Source organism: Manis javanica, chromosome 11 (genome assembly GCF_040802235.1).
Source record: "Manis javanica isolate MJ-LG chromosome 11, MJ_LKY, whole genome shotgun sequence".
NCBI classification, from domain to species: domain Eukaryota; kingdom Metazoa; phylum Chordata; class Mammalia; order Pholidota; family Manidae; genus Manis; species Manis javanica.
Window position 1 is genome coordinate 104022460 of NC_133166.1, and position 27955 is coordinate 104050414.

Sequence of the window (27955 nt, forward strand, 5' to 3'; positions counted from 1 at the left end):
TTTCCTCTCGGCCCTCCTGCTAAGTTAAATTAGAGGAGGGCCTCTGAAGGCAGAGAAGAGGACACTAATTAGGGCATCAACTTCGTGTCTTAAACCCCAGTCACTGTTTCCACTCATTTAAAATGCCGCCCGATGACACGCCCGCACAGCTCCGGGCCTCCTCGGGGCTGCCAGCCGGGCTGCAGAACCGTCTCTGAGCACAGTGGGGTGACTAGGCGAGAACATCTCCCAGCCACTAGCCTGTCAGTTCTTCAGGCCCTTCCAACCAACGGCGCTCGTTCCCAGCAAATCCCGCCAACTGGTGATGCCGGCCCTCTCCTCCAACCAGCCCACGGCAGACAACAAAGATCAAGGCCTTTCCAACTCAGGGGGCACCTCCTGGTCGCCCCTCCCTGTCTCCCTCCTCTCCTCCTCCTGGGAGGCGGGATGGTGTGTCTGGCAGCTGTCACCTCAATGCAGTTTATCAAACATTCACTGAATACTCACAAGGGCCTAGGCACGGCTCGGAGCTGGGGGAGCTGTTCTTCTCCATTGCCAGTTCTAATCAGGGCCAGAGTCGAAGAATACAGCAAAAGAGAGAAAGCATAGGCAAGAATACAGCAGAAGAAAAAAATCAAACGAATATTCATATTTGACCTGATTGTTTATAGGTCATAATGCGTGATCAAAACCGAAAGTTTCTGTGATGACTGCCCTCGCACTGTTCACCATGTAAGAACTTATTCACTAAGTAAGAATTTGTTCACCATGTAAGAACTTGTTCGTTATGCTTCAGAAGATTGGAGACTGTTGAGAATTAGGCTTGGGGTTGATTAATGATTGTGCATTGAGTCCCCTATACAGAATTTTATTGTTGTTAACAACCATATGATCAATAAATATGAGAGATGCCCTCTCAAAAAAAAAAAAAAAGAATACAGCAGAAGAGAAAGCATACAGATACCCGTGCACCTCTGCGCCCCGCAGGCGTGGTTCTCACGAAGCCTGGCTCAGGAGGAAGGAGAGACAAGGTGAGGGGGCCCAGGGCACCCGGTCAGGTGACTCCCACCATCCCAGACTCCAGGGCGGAGACCCCAGGAGCAGCCCTGCCAGAGCCGGGGCTCTCTGAGGGAGCTTTTCTCTAATTAAAATCCCCAGGTGGGCACAGAAGACTGCCTTGGACAATTGTGGGCTGCCGTGCAGGTCTCAACGCCAATGCCAAGAGCCTGTGGTGCCGGCCTCACCCGCCACCGCCCCTGCAGCAGGAGAGTCAGGATGGCGGGGAGCTGGTGCTGCCTGCAGGAGCCTGGAAAACCCCTCGGTGTGTCTTCCTGAGAGAACGACCCCTGCGACCCTGAGGCAGGCAGGTGTGGTCAGAAGAGCCCTGACTTTGGTTCCCACTTTATTCCAGGCCCTCATCCACCCATTCATCGACCCACCCCCACATTCATGCCCCCATCCCCTCATTCATACTGTCATTCACCCAGCTCTGGGCTCAGTTTAAATCTGAGCTCACCTCTCTGAGCCTCACTTTACCTTACATATTACATGAAGAACATTGTAACTGTGTTTCAGGGTTTTATGAAGATTAAATGAAATGCTCTATGGTGAGCACCTAGCCTAGAGCCTAAAAATCAGTTCTCTCTGCTACCTCTTGTTTTCCAGAAGGAGGGCACCCTCCTTCTAATCCTGCACCTACCTACCTCCCAGTCCCCTCAAACCAGACCACGTTTGCTTCTGGGAGATACTGTTCTGTGGGAAGTGATGAAATGGGCTGCTGCAGGGGGCAGGGCAGTGGGGTAGAAGGGGGCAGGCCAGAGTGAAGTGCAGGGGTGGGGTGGAGAGAAATGCCTTAGGGGGTGAGGTTCACAACCCGCCCCCCGTGAGGCTGGCTGCCGGGGGAGGCTGGGGAGAAAGCAGATTCTCTCACCAGGGTAGTTGGGGATCTAAGAAGTGGGAAGCCGGGGTAGGGTGCACAACTTTCTGTATCTCGACTGAAGATCAAAACAATTTCTATTCTTGCAAATTCTCTTGGAAATATCGCCCATGGGGACTGGAAAAGAAATGTGTATTTCTTTGCAAAACTTCTCAAGCAGCCTGGCTGGGAGCCATTTGGCAGTTTCTCCAGCAGGAAAGCTGTGGAAGCAGCAGCTGTGCCCCCTCCTCATGCTCCAGCAGCACAGGGGGCGGAGCCGGCTCTGTCGTCCCGCCCTGGGTCATCCTGCAGCCAGGCTGTGTCCCGCCGCGCAGAGGCAGCCCCCCCCCCAGCTGTCCCTCCAGGGCGCAAGCTGCTCGCCAGCAAAGGTGCATGGCCTGAACAGCGCTGCTCAGTTAGGGACTGCCGGCATTCACAAAGCCCCCAGAGAAGTATGGTATATCTAGAATTGTTATTTTTACCTAAGGAGCTTTTTTTTTTGGTGTGGGAGGATTTCTATTGAAATAAACATGAATGTTTTACAGAACAAAATACAAAATTCACATGATTTTTTAACATCAAATGTGAGATCGCAGCTTGAGTGGGCCGCTCTGCACTGCACCCCTGATCACGGGAGGGCATACATTCCTTCTCCTTTCCTTGTCTAGGTTCTTCCTAAAGGAAAGTGTGAAAAAGCCCCTCCTTTCGCAGCCAGATGTCTAAGCGATGACCTTTCCTTTACAGAGCGCACCGTGTCCAGCCCTCTGCTTCCAGAGAGCGCTCTCCAACCCAGCTGAACACTAAAATCATCAATCAATCAAAAGATGCCAGGCCCCACCTGCACAGATTTTATCTCATTCATCTGGGGAGGGCCTGGGCCTGGACGCTTTCCACGATGCTCCCAGTGGCTCCCAGGTGCAGCAGGGGCTGAGAACCGTTCCTCTTAAACGGGGGACTGTACCGTCAGAATCCTAGACCCTTTGGGTCTGCTAACTCTCAGTTCTGCTTTTTCCTACAGGTTTCAGGTATTTAGTCTGTTTTCTTCCCAAGCTGCTACCACCAACATTCCTCCAAAAATCACCTTCCCTCTGACCTTCCCATAGATTAGGATATAGGGCCTCCTTTCTACCCCACCAACTAGTTCCTGGACAAACACCCAAGATAAGAAAAGGAAGTCACTTTTTCTAAGTGTCTCCCATGTACCAGGTGCTATGCTAATTGTAATTGGCTTAAAACCACCTAATGAGGTAGGCGTTAACCATTTCCATTCTACAGATAGGAACCTGAGGACCAAGAAAATTAAGGAACATGTTCCAGATTTCTGGGATTCAAAGCCATTCTGCCTGACTCAAAATCCGTGCCCTTTCCAAGATAACAGTACACTGCCTTTCCTAAACCCCTTTCTGTTTTTAAGAGCTTTTCCTTATTTATTTCTGTTTGTTAAACTATTGCTGTACTGCAGGGATCATACAGAGTTAAGCAGACAATAGAATAAACTAGAGTTCAAACATCTCACCCATTATTAAGGACTATTCTTCCTAGATTTCACTGAACTCTAATAGAACTAGATCCAAGTCCTTAGACCTTTGGATAGGCCCACGTCACTAGTTCTTGCTTTGAGGAATTAGCCCTGTCCATCCCCAGGTAGGAGCTAACCTCTTTCCTCAGCCCAAGGGGATTCAGAATGGTGCTACTGATTATGTATCATTCTTGTTAAGCCATCTCCCCACCCCAAAGGTGCTACTGATTATGTATCATTCTTGTTAAGCCATCTCCCCACCCCAAACCTGATTCTTAAACTCCTGTCTGAGAAGGTGGGGCATCTTCTCTGCTCTGTTCGTGGCTCTCAGATCCTGACCTTTCCCATTACCCCCTGGGTAAGTAAAATATTTCCCTATCTATCCCCCAAAGACATTTTTCTATAAAACATGGAAAGTTTGTAGAGAGTTCTACCCTGACTTTGCAGTTACCTCTCTTGCCATTCCCTGGGAGGGGGGGTTCGATAATTCCAGCCACTGAAAGTCCCACCTTGACCCTTAGCTAGCTTCTCTGTGATTGGTTTAAGTTACCTCCGTAGATTATTCCCCATAGTAAAATCCATCTTCTTCATCTTTCATTATTCAACTAATGCTTAGAAATGGCCTAATACATGCCAGACACTTGACTGGCACAATGACATTGCCTCCCTCCTCAGGGAGCTTGCAATCTATTAAAATAACCAAAGGTGGCTGCCATTTATTGAAGGGCCACCTGTGGCAGGCTCCCTGCTAGGAGCCTGTATTCTTCATCTCATTTGGCCCTCCCAAGATCTCATGAGGCTGGGGCGACTGCCCCTATTTTACAAACGAGGATGCTGAGTCTCACTGATGCTGAAGCAATGAGCCCAAAGTCACCGAGACAACAGCAGTAGCCCGGGACTCTGAACATGTATCTTTTCCAAACTCATGCTTTTTCCTTTACACTGGAGATTCTGAATACATATAGTGGTGGTTAGGAACTCAGACTCTAGAAGGGGGCAGAGAAGTTTAAAATCCCAGCTCTGACATTTAGTTGCTATGCAGTCTTGAACAAATTAATTAGCATTTCCTCATCTGTAAAAATAAGGTATGATAATACCTATTGGCTAGGGTTGTGGTGAGAAGCTCAGAAATGATAGCTAGTATTTTAGAGCTAATATCTAGGCCTGGTCTCACCTACAGCCGGGTAACCATCAGACGGGAGCCAGCATCCTGGGAACTGATCTATCTCCCATTAGTCCTCTGCAACAGCACAGTCTGTTCTTAGTCCTTAGCCCACTTGCAGAACAAAGGTGGATGTCATGTACCGAGTCACTAACGGACCAAACCCTCCAGGCTTCAGATTTCAGGTATCTCTTCTGCCCCCTTCCCCATTTAGGTATCACTCCCTGAACCAAGGCCCCTTGCCTGATTCAAATACACTAATACTTTCTAGAATTTGGTCTTCTGAAATCCATCATGTCATCATCATGTTAATTATACCAACCACACAGTAATTAGACAATAACAATAAGAGATGCTATCCATTAAAAGAGAAAGGTTGTTCTGTGTCTTGTTTTTAAAGAGTTGTGAGGAGGAAATTCTGAAGCCCTCAATGCGTTTCCCAGAATGTGAAAATTGAGGTCTTCTTCCTGCATTCAAAAGAAAACAAGTCTTCCCTCCAGATCCAACATCTCTGTCTCATCCTTCCGGAGAGAGGAGACGATCCACGGTGAGGACTGCTAATGACCCTTCAGTGCCAAGGGGATCAGGAAAAACATTTCCCTTGGAAGCCTTGGGATGCCGTTGTTGAGGGCCAGTGTAGCCCAGCTGATCTGTTGAAGCATCAGACTGGCAAACAACCCGTCTGGCGTCAAGAGTTTTCAGGGTGGGCCAGCAGGGGGGCCTAGGTTTGTTATCATGACCTTTCTTCCAACCTCTTTATATCCCACTCATTAATTCTGCTTGCGTGGACGTCCAGTCTTACCCCCCATCTCCTGGTTGTTTGGGAGCAGGGTCTGTAATAAAAACACAGCCTGCTGAGGCCTGCGGGGGATGAAGAGAAAGGGTCTGGCAGCCACAGGAGCGCCACTGTGTCTTTGCTGGTGGGAATTTGAATCCTCAGGCACTTTGTCCCTTCCAGTCAGGGTGGGTCCATGGTCAGAGGTGATCAACTTTACCTAGTGATTGTGACTTAACCTGTACTTTTCTGCGTGGGGAGGAAATTGCAGTGGTCTGAACCCCCAGAAAGCCTAATTGGCCTGAAGGCCTAAGGGTTTTCCTGGCCTGCGTGGTGGTGGTTATTGCACACCACACTGGGTACTGAAGACAGGCATACCTTGCCAGGAGACAAAAATACAACTCATTTCACAATCCTTTGCTGATCACCTACTAAGCTCCAGGCAGTGTATGCCCAGGATAAGAAGGCACACAATGGGCATGGGTGCTACAGAAATGAAAACACAGCCTCTCTCTTTAATGTGCTTGCAGTTTGGTGCCCGGGCAGTGCTGGCTTGACACCTCCCAGAAAGCACCTCCTTCAGCAATCTGGGGGACATCGGGATCCCCCACTTGGTTTCCCATATTGAAGCCAAGCTCAGAGGGCCTAGATCCAGGAACCAGGCAAACAAAACAGCAGTCGTCAAGATGGGGATCAGAACCCGCTGGCAAAGGAACTTTTGAACAGCGCATGACTCCCCAGAACGCTGCCTCTGACCTGACCCCAATCATCTCCTCTCTCCTTTCTTCCTCCCAAGCCTACCTTGAAACAGGACAGATGACTAAAGACTCAGTGCAAATTTCACTGCTTTCTAAATGGTCAAAAACCCACATGGAGATACTGGGTTTCTTGGTGGAATTTTGTTGGAAAGGATCCCAATCACTGTTTAAGCCCCAGACTCTACTGACTTTTGTGGTTAGTAAGTGCAGTATTATTCATCATGCTGGAATTTTAAACAGTAAACATCTGTTGGGTGGATGTTCCCATAGGCCCATATAAGAAGTGTCTCTCCGGCTCAGTTGCCAGAACCAGTGTCTTCCATTGAAAAGTGACTACTTTTTGGACTCAAAAATAATGAGACAGTTCCATGCATTATTTATCCTCATGTTGAGGCCACTACGCCTCATTCTTGAGATTAGAGTTCGCTGCATATACATCTGCTCTATTTTGTCAGGCACAGAGTACATTCTCATATTTATTAAATCAAAATGAAATATACGCAAGGCCAGGAAGAGAAGCCCTGTATAGCAGGGAACTCCCTTTCCTCTGTACACTCTGTCCCCTGTCCCCAGATTCTAGCAGACTAGGCTGTGTATCAATTGAGTCCACCCGTGACAGGGTGGTCATCACCCCCTCCACTCCACCAGGGCTCTGACTTTTGGATGTGAGAATTCAAGTCACAGAGATCAAGGTTCAAATCCTTGTTTTACCACTTACTTTCTGGTGAGCCACTCTACACCTCTAAGCCCCTGTTTTCAACACAAAAATACCTACTGTGATCATCAGGTAAGATACATAAGTAAATCATCTAGTTTTTAGTAGGTGGTGGGCAAAAGCCCATTCATTATGCTTAATCGCTTTTAAAAATTCTTCATAAATCTGCAGAGTGGATCCCTGACAAAGACCTTTCTGAGCCTACACAGCTCAAACCTGTAAAGTAACCAAAAGTGTTATCTAACTTGACACCTAAATTCTTCAAATTCAAATCTGAGGCTTTCTAAATTGTTTTTATTTTAAATAAAGAGTGTTTCAAATTTGAACCCTTTTGTTCTGTTGATGAAAATGTAAAATGGTGCATCTGGTATGGAAAAAAGTATAGTGGTTTAAAAAATTTTTAATGGAATTGCCATATGATCCAGCGATTCTACTTGAGTATGTATCCAAAATAATTAAAATCGGGGTCTCAGATATTTGAAACCCATGTTCATAGTAGCGTTATTCACAACAGCTAAGATGGACAGTTCTTCCACCCAAGTGTCCATGAACGGAGAGAGGGCTAACCAAAATGTGGCGTATTTATACAACAGGACACTGGAGGAAGGGAATTCTGGTACATGCTACAACACGGATGAATCTTGAGGGCATCGTGCTACATGAAATAAGCCAGCCACAAAAAGACAAATACTGTTTGGTTCCACTTACGTGAGGTCCCTAGAATAATCAAATTCATAGGGACAGAAAGTGGACCGTTGGTGGCCAGGGGACTAAATGAAAATGTAAGAAGCTGGTGCATGGTAAGTGATCAACAAATGTTAGGTTCCCTTCCTTTCCATTTATTCCAATGTGCAGAGAGAAAGCCCGTAGCCCAGACAAGCGGACACTGGTCAGGGACAGAACTCGAGCTACAGCCCAGGTCCTGTCCTGCTCTGGCATCCACCTGTTCAACCACTTGCCTGTAGGGGGCGCTTGAGCCGAGAACGGTGGGAACTGGCTCTCTGGGGGACCCAAGAGCTGCTGAAAGAGTTAAGGCCCCTCTTCCGAAATCCTGGCCCTCCCATTCTTGCATCTGTCTTTGTGGGTTTAATGAGAAATCCAGACACTTCGTAAGGAACTGTACAAAAAAACTTCTAGGGCCCCACTAACTTGCTCAACAGAAAGAGACCCAGAACTGCCAGAGCTCCAGGGAAGATAAGTGAGTGGAAAGAGGTGGTTTTCAGAGCTGGCGGCCAGAGGGGTTGCCCGGGGGCGTGTGAGCTCCGCCCCTGCAGCCCAGCCCAGAAAGCCAGGCGACGGCTCCTCAGCCCCCTCTCTTCACGATATTTGGTGAGGAATTCGGGGGCGGGCCGCCGGCCTGGCACAGACCCGCACACCCTCAGTAGACACCCTTGCCCCTCTCCCCCCCACCCAAGTCCTCCAGCCCCAGGAGGCCGGACAGACGGACGCGCTCACTCTCCGAAAGGATCAGCTCCAGGTAAGTTCAGTCACTTTGCTTCAGTTTCTGTCCCTGGTGGCTTCACAAAGGACACAGAAGAAAGGGGCCGGAGTGGGGAGGAGCAGGCAGGGCCAGGCCCCCGGGAGGCCGGGGGGGCGGCACAGGGGGAGTCGGAGAAGGGGCTCCGACCCTCCAGCTCCCTCCTTGCTGCTGGGCTCCTCCAACGCCCCGGCATGGAAATGGGGGACCAGGTGCCCAGGAAAGCCAGGTCTGCCTCCTGCTTATAACCCCCCCAGCCTAGCCGTGTGCCTACGGTCTCTCCTAGCCATGGACTGCCGTCCCCCAATGCCGTGGTGGGGGCGTGTGTGTCGGGGGGTGGTTGTGTAGCTTGCGTGAGTGTCTGTGTGTCTGTGCTGCTCGGTGAGAAGCGTGGAGCACGGACCAAGTGCGGGGAGCTGTGAGGGGTCCCGTCCACGTTAGGGGGGCTCCCTCCTGGTTTGACCTCCTCAACCCTGAGAGGAGGGAGGGATGGTTCCTCGAGTGGAGGACTGAAAGGACCGCAGAACTCCTGAGTACGCGCTCCCAGGGTGCCAGTCCTAAAACCTTCCCCCCACAAAACTCTGAGCACAGTGCCGGGGTTGGGGGGGGGTGTCTCTAACCCCGGGGGTCAGGGGCATTTAAGAATACACGATCCTGGAGCAACATTGCTAAGAGATGGGGGTGGGGTTCATAAAGTCCCCACCAAACCCTTTCAAGCAGTGATGCCTAAGCAGAGGCCAACGTGGGCAGGAGGAGCAGCCCCTGGAAAGCAGAGTCTTGAAGCGGATGGTGGCTCTTGTCTGCCAAGGTGCCCAGTCTGGAAGGAGAAATGGACACAGAGGCTCACTGTGCCAGCCTCCAGACAGCCACCTTGGGCCTTAGCAGCCCAGGGCTGTGCATGGAAAAATGTGCTGCTGGCATTGGGCCGCTCCACCCGCCTGCTCTCCTGGCCAGAGCCAGGCCCAGCCAGCGTGCCCGGCCGGCGGGCAGTTGAACTGGCCTCTCAGGAACACTGTAGGCTCTTTGTCTGAGGCCTGAGGCCGCCTGATGAGACAGAGTGCCTCTCCTCTGCAGCCCAGAGGCCAATGGAATGAAGGGGACCTGAGGGAACCACTTTCACGGCACAGAGACACCTGGGGCCTCAGTGGGAGGGTGGCCAGAATGTGACTAGGTTGAGTGTCACAGTCAGCGTTCTTCTCATCAGTGTATTGGATTTGATGGTGCATTCTGGACTCTTCCTTTCTCCTGTCCACAGTTGCCAACCCCAGCAGGGTCCACAGCACCATCAGGGTATGTGACTCTCCCAGAACCAAGAAAGGTTCTCAGGTTTCTCTGTCCAAGGGTGATGCTCGCACCTCTGGAAGGTACCCGTTGCTCACAAGGGCCATGCAGTACAATGGCTATAGGTGTCTGGGTCAGATGCCCAGGCCTGATAGGCCACCCATCATGCCTTATGCTCTGTATCTTTGGCTTCCCTCCCAGATGACCCCCAAACCGTGTCTCTCTCTCCACAAGCCTGCCCCATTCTCATCTCACTAGCATCCAAGCTCAAAGGCAACAGGCTGCCTGGCAATGTGGAAGGAACACAGTAATTACCAGAGACCAGTAACCCAGGTGTCATCATAGGTAGCTTGGGATGGGAGATGCCAGAGTACCCCTCGAGCACCACGTCACAAGCGAGCGTGAGTTCTTACCCTGGTGCTCAGTGTCCCTCCCTTGGTTCTGGCTCCACGGGATGCCCTGGGTGGAGCGTAAGGAGAGGCAGCACTGCACAGATATCCCAGGGGACAGCCAAAGGGCCCACTCCAGAGGACAGGTGCCACACCTGGGCGTCAGCACCCCCAGGCTGCAGGGGACCTGTAACTGTTATGAAGACCAGTCAAGTTGCACGTACGCCACAAACTGCTAACCAGAGGGTTTTCTTGGCCGGCAGCCCGTGACGGGCTCTGGCCCTCTGGAGGGGGTAGCCCAAGCCTTATGGCGGCTGCAGAGGGACCACACCCCTCCCCAAAGACTCAAACCAGGAAGAGCCTCTAGCCTGCCCAAGAGACCAGAGGCGCTTTTAGAAGCAGTTCAAATCTTCCCCTTTGAGGTCTCCAGCCACTTCTGGAGGTTTCCCAGAGACATGCAAGAGCCAGAGGGCTTTTTGCTTGGACTCTTGGAAAATATTATTTCCCTGGGGAGTCCAAGCTGGATGTGAATTCAGGCCTGAGAGGCACCCAGCACCCCCAGCCTCCCAACAGGGATTGCTGTGGCTTTCCAGCCTCCCCAACAGAAACTTCAGGTTGCTGGAGGCCCCCGAGGACCTGCCCCTCCAAAAAAATGCAGTATCCCCCATTCCAGTTCCTTCTATCCCAAAGGCTGCTTCTGTGACTCTGTGACCAGGGAAAACGGACCTAGCTCCCCGGACAGCCAGGGCCAGCTGGACCGAGTGTGCAGAGCTGGCACTGGGAGAGGGCACAGAGGAAGCGAGAGCCAGGCTCCTGCCCTCAGCCATTTGATGCAGAAGCCAGATGTGCGTAGCTCAAGGCCTAAGGCTCCCCTCGCCTGCCTCCCTGCCTCCTTAGAGTCTCACTTGAGCCCACTTGCTCTGTTCTCCCTCCCTTCCTGCAGACAGACAAAATGCAGTGGGCCTCCCTCCTGCTGCTGGCAGGGCTCTGCTCCGTCTCCCGGGCCCAGTATGACGAAGACCCCCACTGGTGGTTCCACTACCTCCGCAGCCAGCAGTCCACCTACTACGACCCCTATGACCCCTACCCTTATGAGCCCTATGAGCCTTACCCCTATGGGGTGGAGGAAGGTCCGGCCTATGCCTACGGCTCTCCGCCGCCACCGGAGCCCCGTGACTGCCCCCAGGAATGCGACTGCCCACCCAACTTCCCCACAGCCATGTACTGTGACAACCGCAACCTCAAGTACCTGCCCTTCGTCCCCTCCCGCATGAAGTATGTCTACTTCCAGAACAACCAGATCTCCTCCATCCAGGAAGGCGTCTTCGACAACGCCACGGGGCTGCTCTGGATTGCTCTCCATGGCAACCAGATCACCAGCGATAAGGTGGGCAAAAAGATCTTCTCCAAGCTGAGGCACCTGGAGAGGCTGTACCTGGACCACAACAACCTGACGCGCATGCCTGGCCCACTGCCTCGGTCCCTGCGGGAGCTCCATCTCGACCACAACCAGATTGCGAAGGTGCCCAGCAATGCTCTGGAGGGGCTGGACAACCTCACGGCCTTGTACCTCCAACACAATGACATCCAGGAAGTGGGCAGTGCGATGAGGGGCCTCAGGTCACTGATCTTGCTGGACCTGAGTTACAACCACCTCCGGAAGGTGCCAGATGGGCTGCCCATAGCCCTTGAGCAGCTGTACCTGGAGCACAACAACGTCTATTCGGTCCCTGACAGCTACTTCCGGGGATCGCCCAAGCTGCTGTATGTGCGACTGTCCCACAATAGCCTCACCAACAATGGGCTGGCCTCCAACACCTTCAACTCCAGCAGCCTCCTTGAGCTTGACCTCTCCTATAACCAGCTGCAGAAGATCCCCCCAGTCAGCACCAACCTGGAGAACCTCTACCTCCAAGGGAATAGGATCAATGGTGAGACCTTGGCAGAGGGGCACGGGGGTGGCTGCCTGTGTCATAGCAAAGACCCTATTTTAGTTTGACAACACAAAAGAAATAAAAATAGGGGAACCAACGTGCACAGCCAGGAAAGCAAGCCATACCCCTGTACGAGAGGTACAAAATGGCATGCTTTTAGACAAAACAGCCACGCTGGAGGAGTCAGTGGGGAGTGTGCTGGGACGGACAAGACTTCCCAGGGGAGGTCAGTTTCAATCTAGGTCTTGACAGATAAGTGAGCAGGGCCTGGAGGAACAAGGGACAAAGCCATTCTGGGAAGTGGCACTGCCACGAACAAAGCAGTCATTTAACAGGCCACCTGGAGGGGACAGCCAGGAAATTCGTGTGCCTGAGAAGAAGGGGTCATGTGTTGAGGAACAGTGAGAGCAGTTGGCAGAGGTTCGGGAGAAAGCAGTTCAGAGAGAGGGGGATTTAAGTTGAACTTCTAGGGTCCATCTTGGGAGGACGGTGGATGCTGAGAAACCATAGCACCTGTTCTTACTCACTGGCCCAGAAGGGGATGCACTCTGATTCCACAGGACCCATCCCGCCTCTACAGCCTCGTCCTGTGTTTGAGTGTTCATTTGTTTTTCAAACCTAACAGCTGTTGGGCAAAAATGTGCAGCCTCTCGGAGCTGAATGCAGCACTTGTTCTGCTTGGTTCTCCTTAGAGTGCAAGGAGCACCTGGCCGGGGGCGGAGGTCCCCGTAGGTAGGGTAACATTAGCCAGATCACGACAAAGCCTGGGGTGGGGGTGTGGGGGCAAGGACATGGGGCAAGCACTTCCCAACAAATTTGTACAGAAACCAGAAGGGCTGCCTCTGTGCCTCTAAGAACTAAAATACGCATCTCAGATTGGATCCCCTAGTTGCTTTTAAGCCCCCTCTCAGGATCCTGTGTGCAGAATGTGTTTACATTACCCTGGGGCCTCTGATGACTTAATCCCAGCTGGAAGGTCCTGAGCCAGTGCTTAACCTCCCCTCCTTTGTCAGCAAAGTCCCCCTCTCCCCAGGGAAAGAGGAACTCATTCAGGACCATTGGCAAAGGGCTCTGGAGTGGAGCTTGCTGAGAGCAAACAGCATCATCAAAGCGCTGATAGGGACAGAGATCGGTCAGTTGGCAAGACGTTAGCGGGCTGGACAGCCCTCAGAGTGGGAGACACCCCTGTCCCAGAGGTTGACAGTGAGGTGGCTGGTCCTCTAGGCTGAAGTGTAAGACACCATCCTGGGCAGTCCATACCATTTCATATCGGAAGGCTCTTTGTCTTTGGGGGTATTCTTATTCCCAAGGGAGGCAGTTCTCTAAGATGGCTCAATGCTGCAGAGTGTTTCGCGGTTACTTGTGGCTGTCCATCATCCCACCCAGAAGGCACCACTACTTAACTGCCAACCACTCAGAATCCAGGAGGACTGTCACATCAGAAATGTCATTTTATATGCTGTGTTTGACCCTGAAAGTGTGACAGCAAAGAGCAGCTGTCGCAGGAAAGAACCCATTAGTGACTACCTAACCACCCAACAGGAGAACCTACGATGGGAAAGGGTTTATCACAGCATCTTGTCACAGCTTGGCCTTCACCCAGAACCATAGCTGCTGCTCAAACACAGGTGGTCCGCCACTTCCAAACGCTCTGCAGAAGACACATCACTTCAGTAAAGTGCCCTGAGTCTGGCAAGAAAGTTCTCCCCTAAATCAAACAACCTAAACATGTTTAGTGTCTATCTCAAATCCCTTCTTGTGTAATTTAAGCCAAATCCCCTTTATCTAGTTATCATTTAGTCTCTCTCCCAGTATTCTTTGTAGGCAAAAAACACCAATTCCTCAACTCGGTTTTTCTTAACTTGGTGACTTAACCCATGTAAAGTGCTTGGTCCATGGCCTGGCAGTTGAAAAGGGAACCCATGACAAGAGCTCTCACTAGCTTTTCTTCTCATTGCCATTTTGGAGTTGACAAGCAGGGTTTGGTTTGGTTCTGGTTTTTGTATTGCAAAGATGGGGAAACTGAGACACAGGAAAAGAAAAGCGATGTCTTTAGGTCACCCAGACTACACGGCATAGAACTGTGAGCACCTGCCTCCTGCAGCCAAGGACCCAGAGCCGGCATCTCTGGCTGAGAACATGAGCAATATCTCTCTGATTCAGTCCAGCAGCAGCAGAGACAGTTTCCCAAGCTCAGTCTCCTCTCCTAGAATGTGTGGGGGACGTCTCCCCGCACAGCCAGTCGTGGGCTTGGAGGCCTGGGGGCTGGAGAAGGTGGGCTAGAAGCACGTCTCTGAGGGTGAAGCAGAGAAAAGGACAGGAACTAAAGGGTGTGTGGGCAGCTCCGGCCCCAGCCTCTCCCTCCCCCTTCTTCCTTCCATCAGCTTCTCCCTCAATTTTTCCAGCCTGGCAACAGCAAGGGAACACAGCTCGGAATATTATTCAGTAGCTGTGGGATCCAGTGGAGCGGGGAGGGTTCAGCAGGAGGAATTTGGAAAGACTTATGTCAGTATTTAATCCGGGCTGGAAAATGTCCCCTAGAATATCCAAGCAGAAGCCCTGTCTTATTCCTGAGCTTAGGGAGGACAAACGGGGGGCTGGACCTCACAGTGCACATCTGACAGCCCCTAAGAATCCCCCATATTTATGTATGCACACTTGAGATCCAGGATTTTAGCAGATGGTTTCAGGGCCCCCGGCTTGGGTAGAGAATGTGTCAGGCAGCCTCTAGCACAGTCCCCAGGGGAGGCGGAGGTGATATTCAAGCTGGCCCACCTTACTTCTCCCAGCTCACCCCACTCCACCCCTTCCATGCAGACATCACACACTCAGCCCCTGGTGGAGGCTCTGCCTCCAACCTCACCCTCGAGGCCGCTCACTCTACTCACTGGGACCACAAAGGAAACACCCCGAAGCATTCCAGATCTCCCCCACCCCACCTTGAGGGCTCTCCAAAGAAGGGTATCCCCCTCTCCTCCACTCTGTCTGGCGCCTCGTTACTTTGGGGGGCTGGTTATCAGTCTTTCTTCCCTTTGCAGTGCAAGTGACTGGGCTGCAGCCTGGCCCCGGTTCCTCTTGGTCAGACACTGAAAACAACTGCTGGCGCTAATGTCAAAACCTTCTCATCAGCCTTTGGAAACTCTTGATATCATCCTTCTTGCAACCTGCATTTTCACACCCATAACCTCTCCCTCCTTGGCAGCTTCCAGGGTCGCCCCAGGGAGGAAAGCCACAAAGCCTTCATCCGCGTCCTGCCGGTCAGGGCTCACACACACTCCTGACCAAGCAGGGTGGAGACCAAGGCCCCCATCTGCCCAGGAGACCCACTGGTGGGTGGCTTCACCAAAGCCCTTTGTAGTGGTGACTTTTTCTGTCCCTGCCGGAGTTTGGGCTGAGTTCTTGGTTTTCCCCTTCAGGTTCCTGACCCAGTAGACTTGAGCCAGAGGTGGCTGGTTTGTCCAAGAGGACAGCCAGGAGAACAGAGAATGATGACAGGGGGACTTGTGTTATAAGCCAATGGAACCATTGTATCTAGTAGGATTTCATGGTCTTGGTGGTGGTGGTGGTGGGATCTCTCAAAAAAGGCAACTTGTTTTGAGATTAAAAACATGGGGGTAAAATGTGTCCTATGAAATGCAGAAGGGAGGGGACGCACTCATTTGACTTTTGGGGTCCGGAGCAGCCTCATTCATCCGTGAGTTTCTGTGTCCTGGAGCCTCGGGGCCTTGCTCACCCCTTGGCAGTCCTGGGAAAGGAGACGTGCCTGCCCCTTCAAAGCTGGGCACCCACACGCACTTGTCTCTGGGCCCAGGCTCTTTCTCTAATTTCCTGCCACTTCTGCTGTCCGCAAAGTGTCAGGAAATACATTCCACACCTAAGTCCCTCCATTTCCCAGCCTCCCTTCTCCTAGCGATTCAGCAAAGCCCTCCCTCTCCAAAAGCAGTCAAGCACTTCAGAGCTGCTAGGGATGGTCTTGATTATCTTCTGCTTCCCCCTGCTGCCCACAGACGGGAAAAGATGGGGTCCTGGCTGGGAGGAAAGTCAAGGGACAGTCTATGAACCGCAGAGTAAGGAGATGAAGCTGCCGATGCAGGCAGAGGCCCCTCTCCGTCCCTAATTCTGCCCCCTAGTGGTGCAAACCGGTATGACACTGATCCTGGAAAATGCCTGCTCCACCCAGCCCAGTTCCATCGCTGGAACGTATTTAAGCAGCTTCACAGAGGCTGACTGGCCCCACTGTGGGTCCGGGTCCCTGATCCGGACTTCTCCCGCCCACCCCGTCCCTCCTGTCCCCACAGAGTTCTCCATCAGCAGCTTCTGCACGGTGGTGGACGTCATGAACTTCTCCAAGCTGCAGGTGCTGCGCCTGGACGGGAACGAGATCAAGCGCAGCGCAGTGCCGGCCGATGCACCCCTCTGCCTGCGCCTTGCCAGCCTCATCGAGATCTGAGCAGCCTGGCACTGGGCAGGGGCGAGAGCCCCCGCCCCCACTGCATCTGGCTTGACGGTTTGGTTTGGCTTTTGCTGGAAGGTCTGGGACAGGCCATGTGACAGGACCCCAAGGCTCTCTCTGTAGTCGTCTTCCCTGGAGGCAGGCCAAGGCGGGGTCCGGGGACAGGCAGCCTTCTGCTGATGGATGCGGCTAACGCTCTCTTTCCAGGACAGGAGTGGTGGCAGAGGGAGCAGTCCCTGGAAGTCCCAACCCCAGAAATCTCACTGTCCTCAAGTTCTTCCCGGTGATCTGGTGTCATGAATGTAGGAGTTGCTGGGGCAACAGTACACAGCCATACTCTCCCAACAACCCCTGACTCTGAGCAGCGCCTGGCAGCTCCCCACGGACGAGGCTGGTCATGTGGTTACTGTGGGCTCCCACTCACTGCTCCTCAGAATATACCTCTTGCCCAACTGCCTCCTAAATCCACCTCATCCACTCAACCTTGATCCACAGACACCTCTTCAGTGCCTTAGGCAGAGGCAGGGGATGCCAAGGCATGTGGGCATGTGCCCAGTAGCCTGTGCAGAGAACTCACACTTGGGTCTGAGGCTGGAAGGAAACTGGGAGTCAGCTCTTTGCCTCCCTCTCTCCTTGAAAGCCACCAGACTTGAGGGTCACCGGTATGATGACAATATTCAGGGCCCGATGTGAGAGGAGGCAACCAGCCTTGGGCTTAGATAAATCTATGGTACTATGTTTTAGCAGCTGAGCAGTTCTTTGAAGGTGGATCAGACTTCAAAAGAGGAAAGGCCAGACTCTGCTTGTCGTCAGCATCCATCACGGGGCAAACACACTCTGATGGGCTGACCTGAGGAAGCAGCCTCACCCAGAGCTCTCTGCGTTCCCAGCAGCATCCTACTTGGGTCTTTGCCCTCACAGGCAGAGGCCACATGGGTCTCAAAGCATGAGGAAGGTAGTTTATTCTCCTCTTATCTAAGCAGGAGGGTCTGCACCCTGATGGGAGACACAGACCCCCACCGGCCCTGAACTAGCCTGCTCGTCCAAAGGAAGAGGCTGTGGTTCCTCTGGATTAATTGATTTGTCCCAAGGCCACACAGTTAACAGTAAAAGCTCTGTCTGGAGATACTCACTGGCTCCGTAAAGCCCAGGCTAAGCAACCAGTTTTTGCCTGTACTGAGCACGAAACTCTCTGCTTTCGCATCTCTGAGCTATACGCTCCTTTCTGAATGCGCCTGCTGCTTTATAGCTTGGCTGGAGAGCAATTAATTCTTTCCATTTCTCAAAGGGAATATTGCCCAGGGCCCAACCCTGCTGCTTTTTTGGGCACTACTGGGATGGACCCATCTGGGCAGCCAGGGGCAGGGGCTGCTGAAGGAGAGCTAGCCCTAGTCTGGTCCCTGCCCAGATGCCACTACATTCCCAGTATGGTGCTTGCTTTTTAGCAGCTTCCCTGAGCAGTGAAGGAGTGAGGTGGGGGGTGGGATCCTTGGACTCCGCTCCTGCTCCAGACCCTGAAACCCACAAAAGCCAAACCAGCTCATTGCAACAAAGGAGCTCTGAGGTGAGGGGCAAGGCTGCCCCCTGCCCCAGGGCTCTTCGGGAAGCATCTGCATGTGAACACCATCATGCCTCTATAAAGGATCTTTATTACAGGAAGAGCATGAGTGGTGGCTAACCTGACCAATAAAGTTATTTTATGATTGCATCTGGGAGAATGTAGTCATTTAAGGCAGACACAGATGAGTTACTTGAAGAGACCGCGGGGGGTCACATAGGCCTTGGCTGAGAAGAGTCCACTTCCTCCTCTATTCTGCTTGGGTAGATGTAAGTAAGGGGTTAAAAAAAAAGTCACAGTAAAAAAACTCTAGGAAGCAAACTGCTCTGAAAAATCTCCTTTAAGTCTAATTTCAATCCCACTAGCTACATATTTTCTAATATTTAGTCTCCAAGAGATAAAGAACAACTGGGTTTTTTCCCGTCATCCTAACATTTCTCTTCTTCAACCGGACTCCCCCGTCGACCCAGTAATTCCGGGTCTGGCAGGGCCTGAGTGCTGTTGTCTTAACTGCTCCTGCCCTCTAGTGGCAACTGTGCAGAACTGAGGGCGGTCAAACTGCAAAGCCCATTTAGGCCTGAAGAGGAAAATAAGCATTCAGCCCCTTGGTTCTTTCAGTCAACCTCTGAGTGCACATGTCAGGAAAGTCTTTAAGTGCCATGTGCTCACAAATGTTTTATACGTTATGAGGGCAGACAAGCCTTAGGCATTATGGGACAACCCTCTATTTTTTAATAGGGAAACAACCACAACTGTACTTATTGAACTGAATATATTATTTACCAGATATATTCACTAATATAGTCTGTGAAATTCTGTGCCAAACATGTTACAGACGTTATATCCATCTTAAGCCAGGGTAAACTAATTTGATTATAATTCTCTGGAACAAGAGTTAGGAAGGAATGGGAGTATAAAAAAGATCAGAAGGAAATCATAACTTCAAGCACTGGCCTCCCTTCAAGGACACGAAGTTCAGCACATCTGCCTCGGTGCTCGAGCTCAGAGAGATGCCACGTGAAGGAGGTAGAGACGCAGACACATAGGCAGGGATCTAGCCAAGAACAAGGAAGAATCCTCTGCCTCTCAGCTTGGCTTCTTAGCAGCTCCCATAAACATCCCGACCAAGACAGAGCAGAGGGAAGAATCCAGAGACGGCCCAGCCCTGAGGCAGGGCTTCCGTGGTTCCTCAACCCAGGGCAGCTCAAGACGGCAGCAAGAGGGAACCATCTGGCCATGCAGCTGGGCTCTCTTCCTTTAGGCAACCGGGGCTCAGTAATTAATATGTGCTAGGTACTTTATTCATTTTACCTCACTGGTATTTCTGGCATTTTATGCCATAGGTACTATTGTTTTAACTATTTTACAGATGGGAAAACTGAGGTACAAAGAGGCTGGGGTCACCCAGGAAAGAAGCTCAAGGCCAGGATCTGACCCACAGCTCTTCAGTTTTGCTATGCTGTTTCTACTGTGTTAGCTTGAAGATCTCCGTGTTCCTGCTGTAAGCAGGCTTACGAGGGTACAGAGGAGGCTCAGAGGTAGATGGGGGGTCATAAGTGGAGGAGGGCCATCTGACTTTATTTTTGGTGGACCTAAATCCATTCTGCTAGCATTTACAGTCCCTTCACAAATTTTCCAATAAAAATTTACTCTCTATCAATACATGTTTACTGAGTGCCCTTGGACAGGCATTGGGGATACTGCAGAGAACAAATGCAGGCAGCCCCTGCCTTTGGGGGATTTATAGTCCAGTGGAGGGACAAGCCCTGAACAAAATAATCCCTTAAGGATCATGCACTTAAAACAGAAAGGGCTGCGAAGGAGAGCGCACAGACCTAAGGAAGGATTCCCAAGGAGCCTGACCTAGACTGGAGGTTCGGGGCTGGATACTCAGACCCGGAGGGAGAGCACAGGTATCTAGATGATGAGATAGGAGGGACGGCCCAGGCCAAGGTCAAAGCACGGATGAACTCCCTAATGCAGGAGGAAGTTTCCGAGATGGTGAAAATGAAAGACGGCGAAAATGGCGGCAACAAAACAAGGGAGAGCGTTTCAGGCGATGTGGATATGTAAGCAGGGTAAAACCACCCACGTGCCTTTATTCTCTTATTTCAGACACACGTACCAAGGAAGTTGATCAACATCCCAAGCCCCCCATCTGAGAGCCCGCCTTACAGGCCTCTCCCGGTTCTGTCTTCCAGCCACTAGTGGGCAGCATCTCACCTCCCACCATCAGCGCCTTCTCTGAAACAGGAAGGGCTTCAAGCCACGCCCATTTTCTCCCACCCTGCTTTCTTCAGCCCCCAGCTCCATTTGACACTAACCAAAAATCAAGGTGTCAGAAGGCAAGATATAGCCAGGAAGTCTTGACCTTTGTGTACTGTGAACCCTTTCAGAAGTCTGGTGAAGCTATGGACCTCTTCTCAAAATGTTTTTAAAGGTATGAAATAAAATATATAGGGTTCCAAAGGAAATCAAACACATTGAAATACAGTTACCAAAATATAGAATACATACATTTTATATAGCATACACACACACACACACGTTTCTTTACTAATGCAATAAATAAAAGCTAGCCACAAGTCTTACTGCAGTCATTTTAGACTACTGAGTAGCATAAATGTTATTCTGAAGTATTTGCACTAACTGTAATGCGGTATAAAAATATCTGTGATTTCAGCTGGTGACAAAGCCTCAGGGGTGCTGATACTATGGTACTTCATCACCTTCAGAATCAAAGGGAATGCTGAGCTTCAGTTGAAAAATAAAGATAGAGTGTTTTCTCCTCAAAGTTCATAGACCCTGTCTAAGTTAAGCCATGAAAAGACAGGCAGAAGGCTGGATCGTACAGGGAAAGCAGGAAGAAAAGGCAGACCATGGTCTTCTCTCTCTATGAGCACAGCTAAACCACTCCACAAATTTTTACTGTGTGCCAAACTCTGAGCCAGATAATGTCAATAGTTGGTGCGTTTAGTGTATGAAAGAATGCATGTAACGCTCTCAAGGTACTTGCTATGGAGTTCAGTGGAAATAATACAAACATGCCTTTTGCCTTAGCCATTTAAAAGACAGTTGATTTGAGAACACGTGAGCAGATTGATATAAGCGCGAATGAAGTGTTTGGACAAAGTGACTCCTCGTTTTTCAGGAGAGGAGGCATGGTGAGGTCTGGGTGGCCAGAAGCTGCAAGAGCAGCCTGAGCACCCTCTCGCTGGGAGCCGGACGCACTCCGTCAGTCACTAGCTCAGCCACCCAGTCAGTCCAGCACTCCGGGGCCGGGTCCACACCCACAGTGTGTCATCAGGAGATTCATCCTGTGCAGACCTTCTCAAACCCTCCCAGAAAGTCCTCCACCTCAACAGACAGATGGAAGCGGGCAGACATGGCGTGTCCCACCACCAGCCAAGCCTCGGGTTGGCCCAGGCCACCATGTTGTGCCCAAAGGGAGCCAGCACATGGCTCGATCCCATGGCAGCCTGAGTTTCCAGACTAGTGATCCTTCCTGGAAACATGCCTGGGACAGAGCCCACATGTGGTTTGACGCAGAGACTGAACCAAGTCATGGCTGCGCGGGGCAGTCCAGGAAGGCTGACGGGACAATGGCACCAAGCATCCCCTGCTATCATGCTGGGCTCCAACAGGACTTGCAACTTGCAAACACTAACCATAAATGAGCTGCTCCACCCTTGTGTCTGGGTTGCCAACTACACTTAGAGGAGAAAGAAAAGAATTACACTTGGCCCAGTTTAAGAAATAACAGGAAATGGGTCAGAGTCCCAAGAGGAGATAACAAGACCTACCTACATAAGCAAAAGCACTGGAAAGCAGGTGGGGTTAGTCTTGAACCCTCTTAAAACCCATCAGCAGAGAACACTCTACCCCAATTATCCCGTTTCCTCCAACATGTGTCACAAGAGCCATGGGTCTTAGCAAACTAAGACTCTGAAGGCAGGCTGGGATGATAGCAGATGCATGTCACCCACGCCAGGCTTTGTCGGCAGTTCTGGGGGTAGGTCTGAGTCAGATACGAGGGCCGGCGATGGCAGTTTGCATGGGAAGGTGTGGGGAAACCTATTTCAGAAGGAGCCACAATCCCTCCCAAAGCAGAACCAGATGTGTGTGGTGTGGGTGTCAGGCGCACAAGCAGCTCCAAGCCCAGGAGCAGAGGTCAGTCAGGGAGGTGGCATTATGACAACAGGGAGTGGGCTCAGTGCAGCCCTGATGATGGTAGGCCAGCGGACACGGCCCATTTCCACATGTGGAGGCTCTCAGCCCACAGGCACCTTAAAATACACAATGCGTCTCATTGGCTTCAATGATCACATTTTCTGAATGAAAAATTATAACGTATTTCACACAATGTGCATGTCTTTGTGGGTCCATAAAGCCAAATACTTAAAAGCATGTGTGTCCTAAGAAGTCTAAAACATACAATCAACGGGGACCACTTGCGGGTCAGATCATCAGATGGAGGGAGGGCTTGTGTCCACTGCAATGCTTAGGCTGCAAACAATGGAAACTGAATTTAGCTGATTAGGCAGAAAAGGAACTCATTTGTTCATTGTTCGCTTGTTTCAAAGGGGTGCATATCAGGCAGCTCTTAGACTCTCTGGGAAGGGCTCCAAAATCAGGCTTGCAGCAGAAACGATGCCCAAGGTCATGTCCACGCGACCCCAAGCCCCCGCCCCTGGGGCACTGACATTGGCGCTGATTCCGCCGATGCCACGAAGAGGGCATAATGGATGCCTTCCGCAGCCACTGCTCCTCCTGCCTGCGCGATCTGGATGTAGCTGCCCTTGCCGAGTAGACCCCACGAGGCCCCTGCTTTTGCACACCGCTACCCTCCAATCCGGGCTGAGCGGGCAGAACCGAGTTGTGTGCCGGTGCCTCGGCAGTAAGCGGAACAGAGAAAGCGACTGTCCAGCAATCTCACCTCCAACAGTGGGAGTCAGGCTGTCTCATGCGGTGGGGAATGACCCGAAATAAATAAAGGGCTCAGATACTGAGTGGACAAATGCATGACAGGGTTTCCTTTCAAGAGATCTGTGGGAGGAGGTTTGTGGGGTACATTGTTCCTGCAGCTGCTGTTACCGTGACTCTGTGGAGTAACAGATGTCAGCTTCAGTATAGGGTGTCCTTACATAAATTAAGACTGACTCATACAAATGCCTCCTTCCTCTTAATCCAGAAATATTTCATTCTGGCTAATACCGCTTTGAGTCTGTTTTCAATTCTACAGAATGCAGCGGTATTAGCCCCTAGGGCTGCCATAACAAATACGACAAACTGGGAGGCGTAAAACAATTTTTTAATTCATTTATTCTCTTGCATTTCTGGAAGCCCGAAATCTAAAATCAAGGAGCCAGCAGGGCCACGCCTCTGAGGGCTTTAGAGAAGAATGCTTCCCTGCCTCTTCCAGCTCCTGGCGGCTCCCGGCGCCCCCTGGCTGGTGGATGCGTCACTCCCATCTCTGCCTACCTCCGTCTTCACGTGGCTGCCTTCTCTGTGTCTGTCTCCTCTTCTTGTAAGGACACCAGGCATTGGATTTAGGGACCATTGTGATCTCATCGCAATCCTTAACTAATTACATCTGCAAAGGCCGTTTCCAAATAAGGTCACATTCTAAGGTTCTGGGTGGACATGAATTTGGGGAGGACGCTATTCGATCCATTAGTTCATCTAAAGGGGATTTTCATAAGTAGACTAAAGAGCTTCATCTAGGACATCAGACAGATGTTTCCAGGGGACTCGGCATGGCAGACAGGCACTAAGACCCAGGCACCACAGACCAGGTCCTGAAAATAACATCCTGACAATGGGAAAAATAGTCCAACGCGGACAACGCGGACATCACATAGGCAGCCAGCACATGGAACAGAGAAAAAGAAAGGGGGACATCTCTCTGGGTTGGTGGAAACAACCCAGGGAACAATTCCTATATATCCCGGAGTCTACATCTCTCCATTTTAAATTAATTATGAAATATTTCAAACCTACAACAAGGCACAGAAAAGCCATATAACCAAGCCCTGTGTGTTTACCATCCAGACTGAACTCTGTCCTACTTGCTTCAGAGAAATTTTGAAGAAAACAAAACATTGCTAGGCATTTAAAATTCCCTTTTACTTCTTCCTATTCCTGTCTCTTCCTCTCCAGAAGTAAAGTCTCTTCTGAGGTTTGTGAGTGCTTATCATTTCATGACACATTTTTGTATCCGTAAACTAAGTGGGGAGCCGCTCGTGTCTTTGAACCTCACTCAGCAGTACTTTATGAATCACTCCCCCACTTCTGCCGACCATTCTGTATTCAGAATGTATCTATAGCAACTCTTGTAGTTCCAGTTTGTTTATTCCAACTGCTGTGTGAATACATCTGAATTTATTTCTCTATTCTCCTTTTGAGGGATGCATTTTACTGTTAGAAACAAACCATGCCATGAACGCCCTTTCACCTGTCTCTGAGCTTGCATTTGCCAGTCTCTCTTGGGCAGGTACCAGACTTGCTTCACACTGGCTCTGTTGGCATTTGGGTCTGGATACAGCTCTCTGCTGGGGGTGCCAGAGCAGACGGCCTGGCCACTGTAGGATGTTTCAAGTGTCTCTGGCCTCTCTTCATTAAGTGCCAGAAGCATCTGCCCCCAACCCAATCAAAATAATCAAAAATATCTCGCCAAATGTTCCCTGGAGTGGAGCATCACCAGTTAAGAACCGCTGGTATAGATGACTGGGAGGCGACTGCTAAGTTGGGAAGAAGGAGCAGTTTACCACTACTAGATGCTGCCAAACTGCTCTCCAAAGTGGTTGTACAAATGTACACTCACACCAAATGGTACACGAGCACCTCCACGTTCCCACATCCCCACAATGCCACATAGTGCTTCAGACTTCAGTAATTTTGACAGTCCAATGGGTGAGACTTGGTACTGATTTTTATTTGAATTGGCTTGTCCTATTTTTATTTTCAAAGATGGGAGCAATTACACTGATCTATTCCTTCTCAGAAGTCATGCTGAAAGTTATTGGGCAATCCCCAAGACAGAAAAGGAGCTAAGTCACCCCGCCCAGCCCTGGCAATGTGGAGCTGGAATCGCCTGCTGAGCATGCAGCAGGAGACCTGGGCCTCCACCCAGTCCCAGAGGAGCTCCCCACACCCTGAAGGCTGGGGGCATCCCAAAGGCAGCCCCACCCTCTGTGCTGGGGCCAGGGAGAGGTGAGTACCCTGCAACTTTTCTAGTCTACCTGGCCTGGGGGGCAAATTGAGAGGTTAGAGGGGACGCACTGGCACCTTTCCTTCTCTTGTGGAAAGGGGAAGGGAGATGGCCTCTTGCTCAGCACGGGGTGGTGACAACTGCAGCCCCACTGTCCCAGCCAGGGCCCACCCCAGAGAGGCTGCTGCAGCTACAAGAGCTGGGATGGCCTTTGTAACAGGGGCAGTGGGAGAATGCATAGAAGGAAGCATCAAGAACAGGTGCCAGCATGACCACAGGTGAAAGGCAGCATCAAAGGTGAGCAGGAGAGGTGGCCGCAGTGAAGGTGCTGGCATCTCCCCAAGCCCAGGCCACAGGGCATCAGGCCATGACTCAGGAGCACCGGACGAGGATGGTTTGTAAGACCACATGCCCCACTGAAGACAGAAAAGAGCCCTAAGAGGCCAGATTTGTGCTGGGCTGCGTGGGGCACATCCACCTACTGGCTCCACGATCACGTCACCCAACTGTCCTTTCTTGGCAAGACAGAGTAGAATAGGATAAATATTGTTACAAACCCACACTCAGTAACGCACATCAATGTTTCATGTGTTCTCATAGTTGAGAAACCTGGTTAGATTGCAAATTTTTTAAAGGTAGAATCATGTCATATGCTTCCTCCATATACCCACAACTGTGAGCACAGAACTGGGATCAGAAGTGTTCAGTAACACCTGTTGGGTCGTATTCTTTTGGACCCAATGAAAAAAGTGGCATGAAATGGATTTGATAGCCCATTACTCCACCTCCCCCTGACATACACCTTTTTTTTAAATATAAAGTGCTTCCAATGGTATGACTTCATTTCTTTTCCTAAAATATCTATACAGTAAGGAGACAGGTATCATCCAGCCCATTTTACAGATCAGGTCATTGAGACCTACCATATTTGATGGACTTGCCTCTGATGGTGTAGACTCAACACAACACCCAGGTCTACTAGCTTCCCATTGAACCATCTTCCACGGCTGTGTGCTCCTTGCCCCCTCCTGGTCCCCACCACCCAGGACCGGTGAGTACCCCAGACACATCACCACTCTTGTTCTCAACAATGCAAAACATCAACAAAGACCACTCCTGACATCAACAGGGCCCAGCAGGTGATAGAACGGGATGGCTGCCAGGGGTCCGCCAGCACTGAATTGCCAGTCTGTGCTCACTGAAGAAAATCTACATACCAGAGTGTGTATTTGGGGAGGTGGGGGAGGCAAAGACTGCATTAGAGATGAATCTCTGGGTGATAAGAAAGGACATCATGAGAGGGGTTTGGGCGAAACTTCCAATCCCCTCGTGGTGTTAATGTAGATATATGGAGAGATCGGGAGGGGCAGTACATGAAAAAAGGATCATGTTAAATCCTATTAAAATGGGGTTTTTTGTCAATCCTCAGATGCTGCTGTTCTAAAATTTTGAGAAGGAGGAATTTGAAGAAAAGTGCTTGGGCAAAGAGGAATCCTGTCTTCCCAAGAGATCCCCCGCCCCCCTGGTTAAACCCATAAGCTACAGCGGGACCTGTGCTGGGCTTGGCGACCCCGAGCCCACACTAAATTTTAGTCTGAGTCATTTGTTTCTACTGATGGGAATTTTGAATGTCCCCTGAATCTAGAGTTATCCATAGCAGCCAAATCAAGAATGGAGGGCTGAGATTAAATGTAGGGAAGGAATACTCACTCCGTTGTTATCAATACCTAAAATAATATTGTATTTTAGGCGTTATGTGCCAGGCATTTTTTTTTCACAGTAATGTTAGGAGGTGGATGTTCTTGTCATCAGCATTTTTCATGGGAAAAAAATGAGGTTCAGAAAGGTTAAGTAACCGCTCAAGGTCACACAGCCGGTCAATGGCAGAGGTGGGAATCACACCCTGGTCGCCGGTCTCTAGTCTTGATCTTGATGCTGCCCTGCGAGGCCCTTTGTATGCGTGTTTGAGTATGTTGGGGTACAGAAACAAAGTTATTCGAGGTAATTTCTCTTACAAAGCTTACAATCTGTGTTCTCACTAGACGTGTACTCTGTTCTTTGACAGGATGTGAGGCTGGTACCAATAGGTCAGTAAAATGAGGCGGAGTGGGGGTAACTCGGCTTTATCGGATGGGTAATGCACCCGGAAATCCATGAAGAAACGAGGGGGGCCCGGATAACAAACTTGGGGAAAGAAATGCCCAAACCGAGCTGACCTGGGGAAAGAGGACTGGGAAGGGCTGGGGGTTCAGAAACCTGGAACCCCTAGAACTGCTCCAGAAAGCCAAGGCCGGGCGCTGCGGCCAGCCGGGCTGCGCGGGTGCCCGAGAGGTGGGGGCGGCAGCTTTAGGGACCCGAGGCCCTCCGGCCACGGGCGGCGGACGGGAAGGGCTCCGGCCCAGCAGCCGGCGCCTCGGCCCCTCCCTCGGCCCTCACCGCCGACCTGCCGGGCCTCCGCGCTCCGGACCCACCTCGGGCCCGGGCCCCGCCGCCCTGGTTTAATTCTCTGCCAAACCGCGAGGGTCAGGGAGGGCTTTGATTGGCCCGCTCTGCCCCCCCGCCCAGCCAATCAGCGCCTTGTTGCCAGGGTGGGGCTCCCCAGGGGTGGGCGGAGGGCGCATCGCCGGAAAGCCGATTTGCCAGAGCCTTTGGTTAGGTTTCAAGGCCCCAGCCAGCTGCTCTGTGGGGACAGGGAGACGCGGGTGGGTGGCCGAGGCCTCTTCCCTCGGTCCATATCCGGGAGGGCGGGACCAGACACCTGCCTGCCGTCACCCCCGCAGCCTGACCTGTCCCTCCTCCCCGCGGCTGCACCCTGGCTGGGCTGGGCTGG

At 51.2% G+C, this 27955-nt stretch overlaps 1 protein-coding gene and 2 long non-coding RNA genes across 3 annotated transcripts in view; 2 read left to right on the forward strand and 1 right to left on the reverse strand.

The window, feature by feature from the left end:
* LOC108409946 (uncharacterized) overlaps positions 1 to 27955 on the reverse strand; it is a 117091-nt gene that overhangs the window by 57860 nt on the left and 31276 nt on the right. The gene's annotated exons all lie outside the window — the stretch shown is intronic.
* Positions 7380 to 18065, forward strand: FMOD (fibromodulin). Its single transcript, XM_037015204.2, has 3 exons — positions 7380 to 8300; positions 10914 to 11901; positions 16203 to 18065. The coding sequence occupies exons 2-3, from the start codon at positions 10923 to 10925 to the stop codon at positions 16352 to 16354; spliced, it is 1131 nt and encodes a 376-aa protein (XP_036871099.1). The 5' UTR covers positions 7380 to 8300; positions 10914 to 10922; the 3' UTR covers positions 16355 to 18065.
* Positions 25013 to 27785, forward strand: LOC140844506 (uncharacterized). The gene is made up of 3 exons (XR_012122938.1): positions 25013 to 25127; positions 26017 to 26176; positions 26555 to 27785. It is a non-coding gene; the product is annotated as an uncharacterized lncRNA (long non-coding RNA).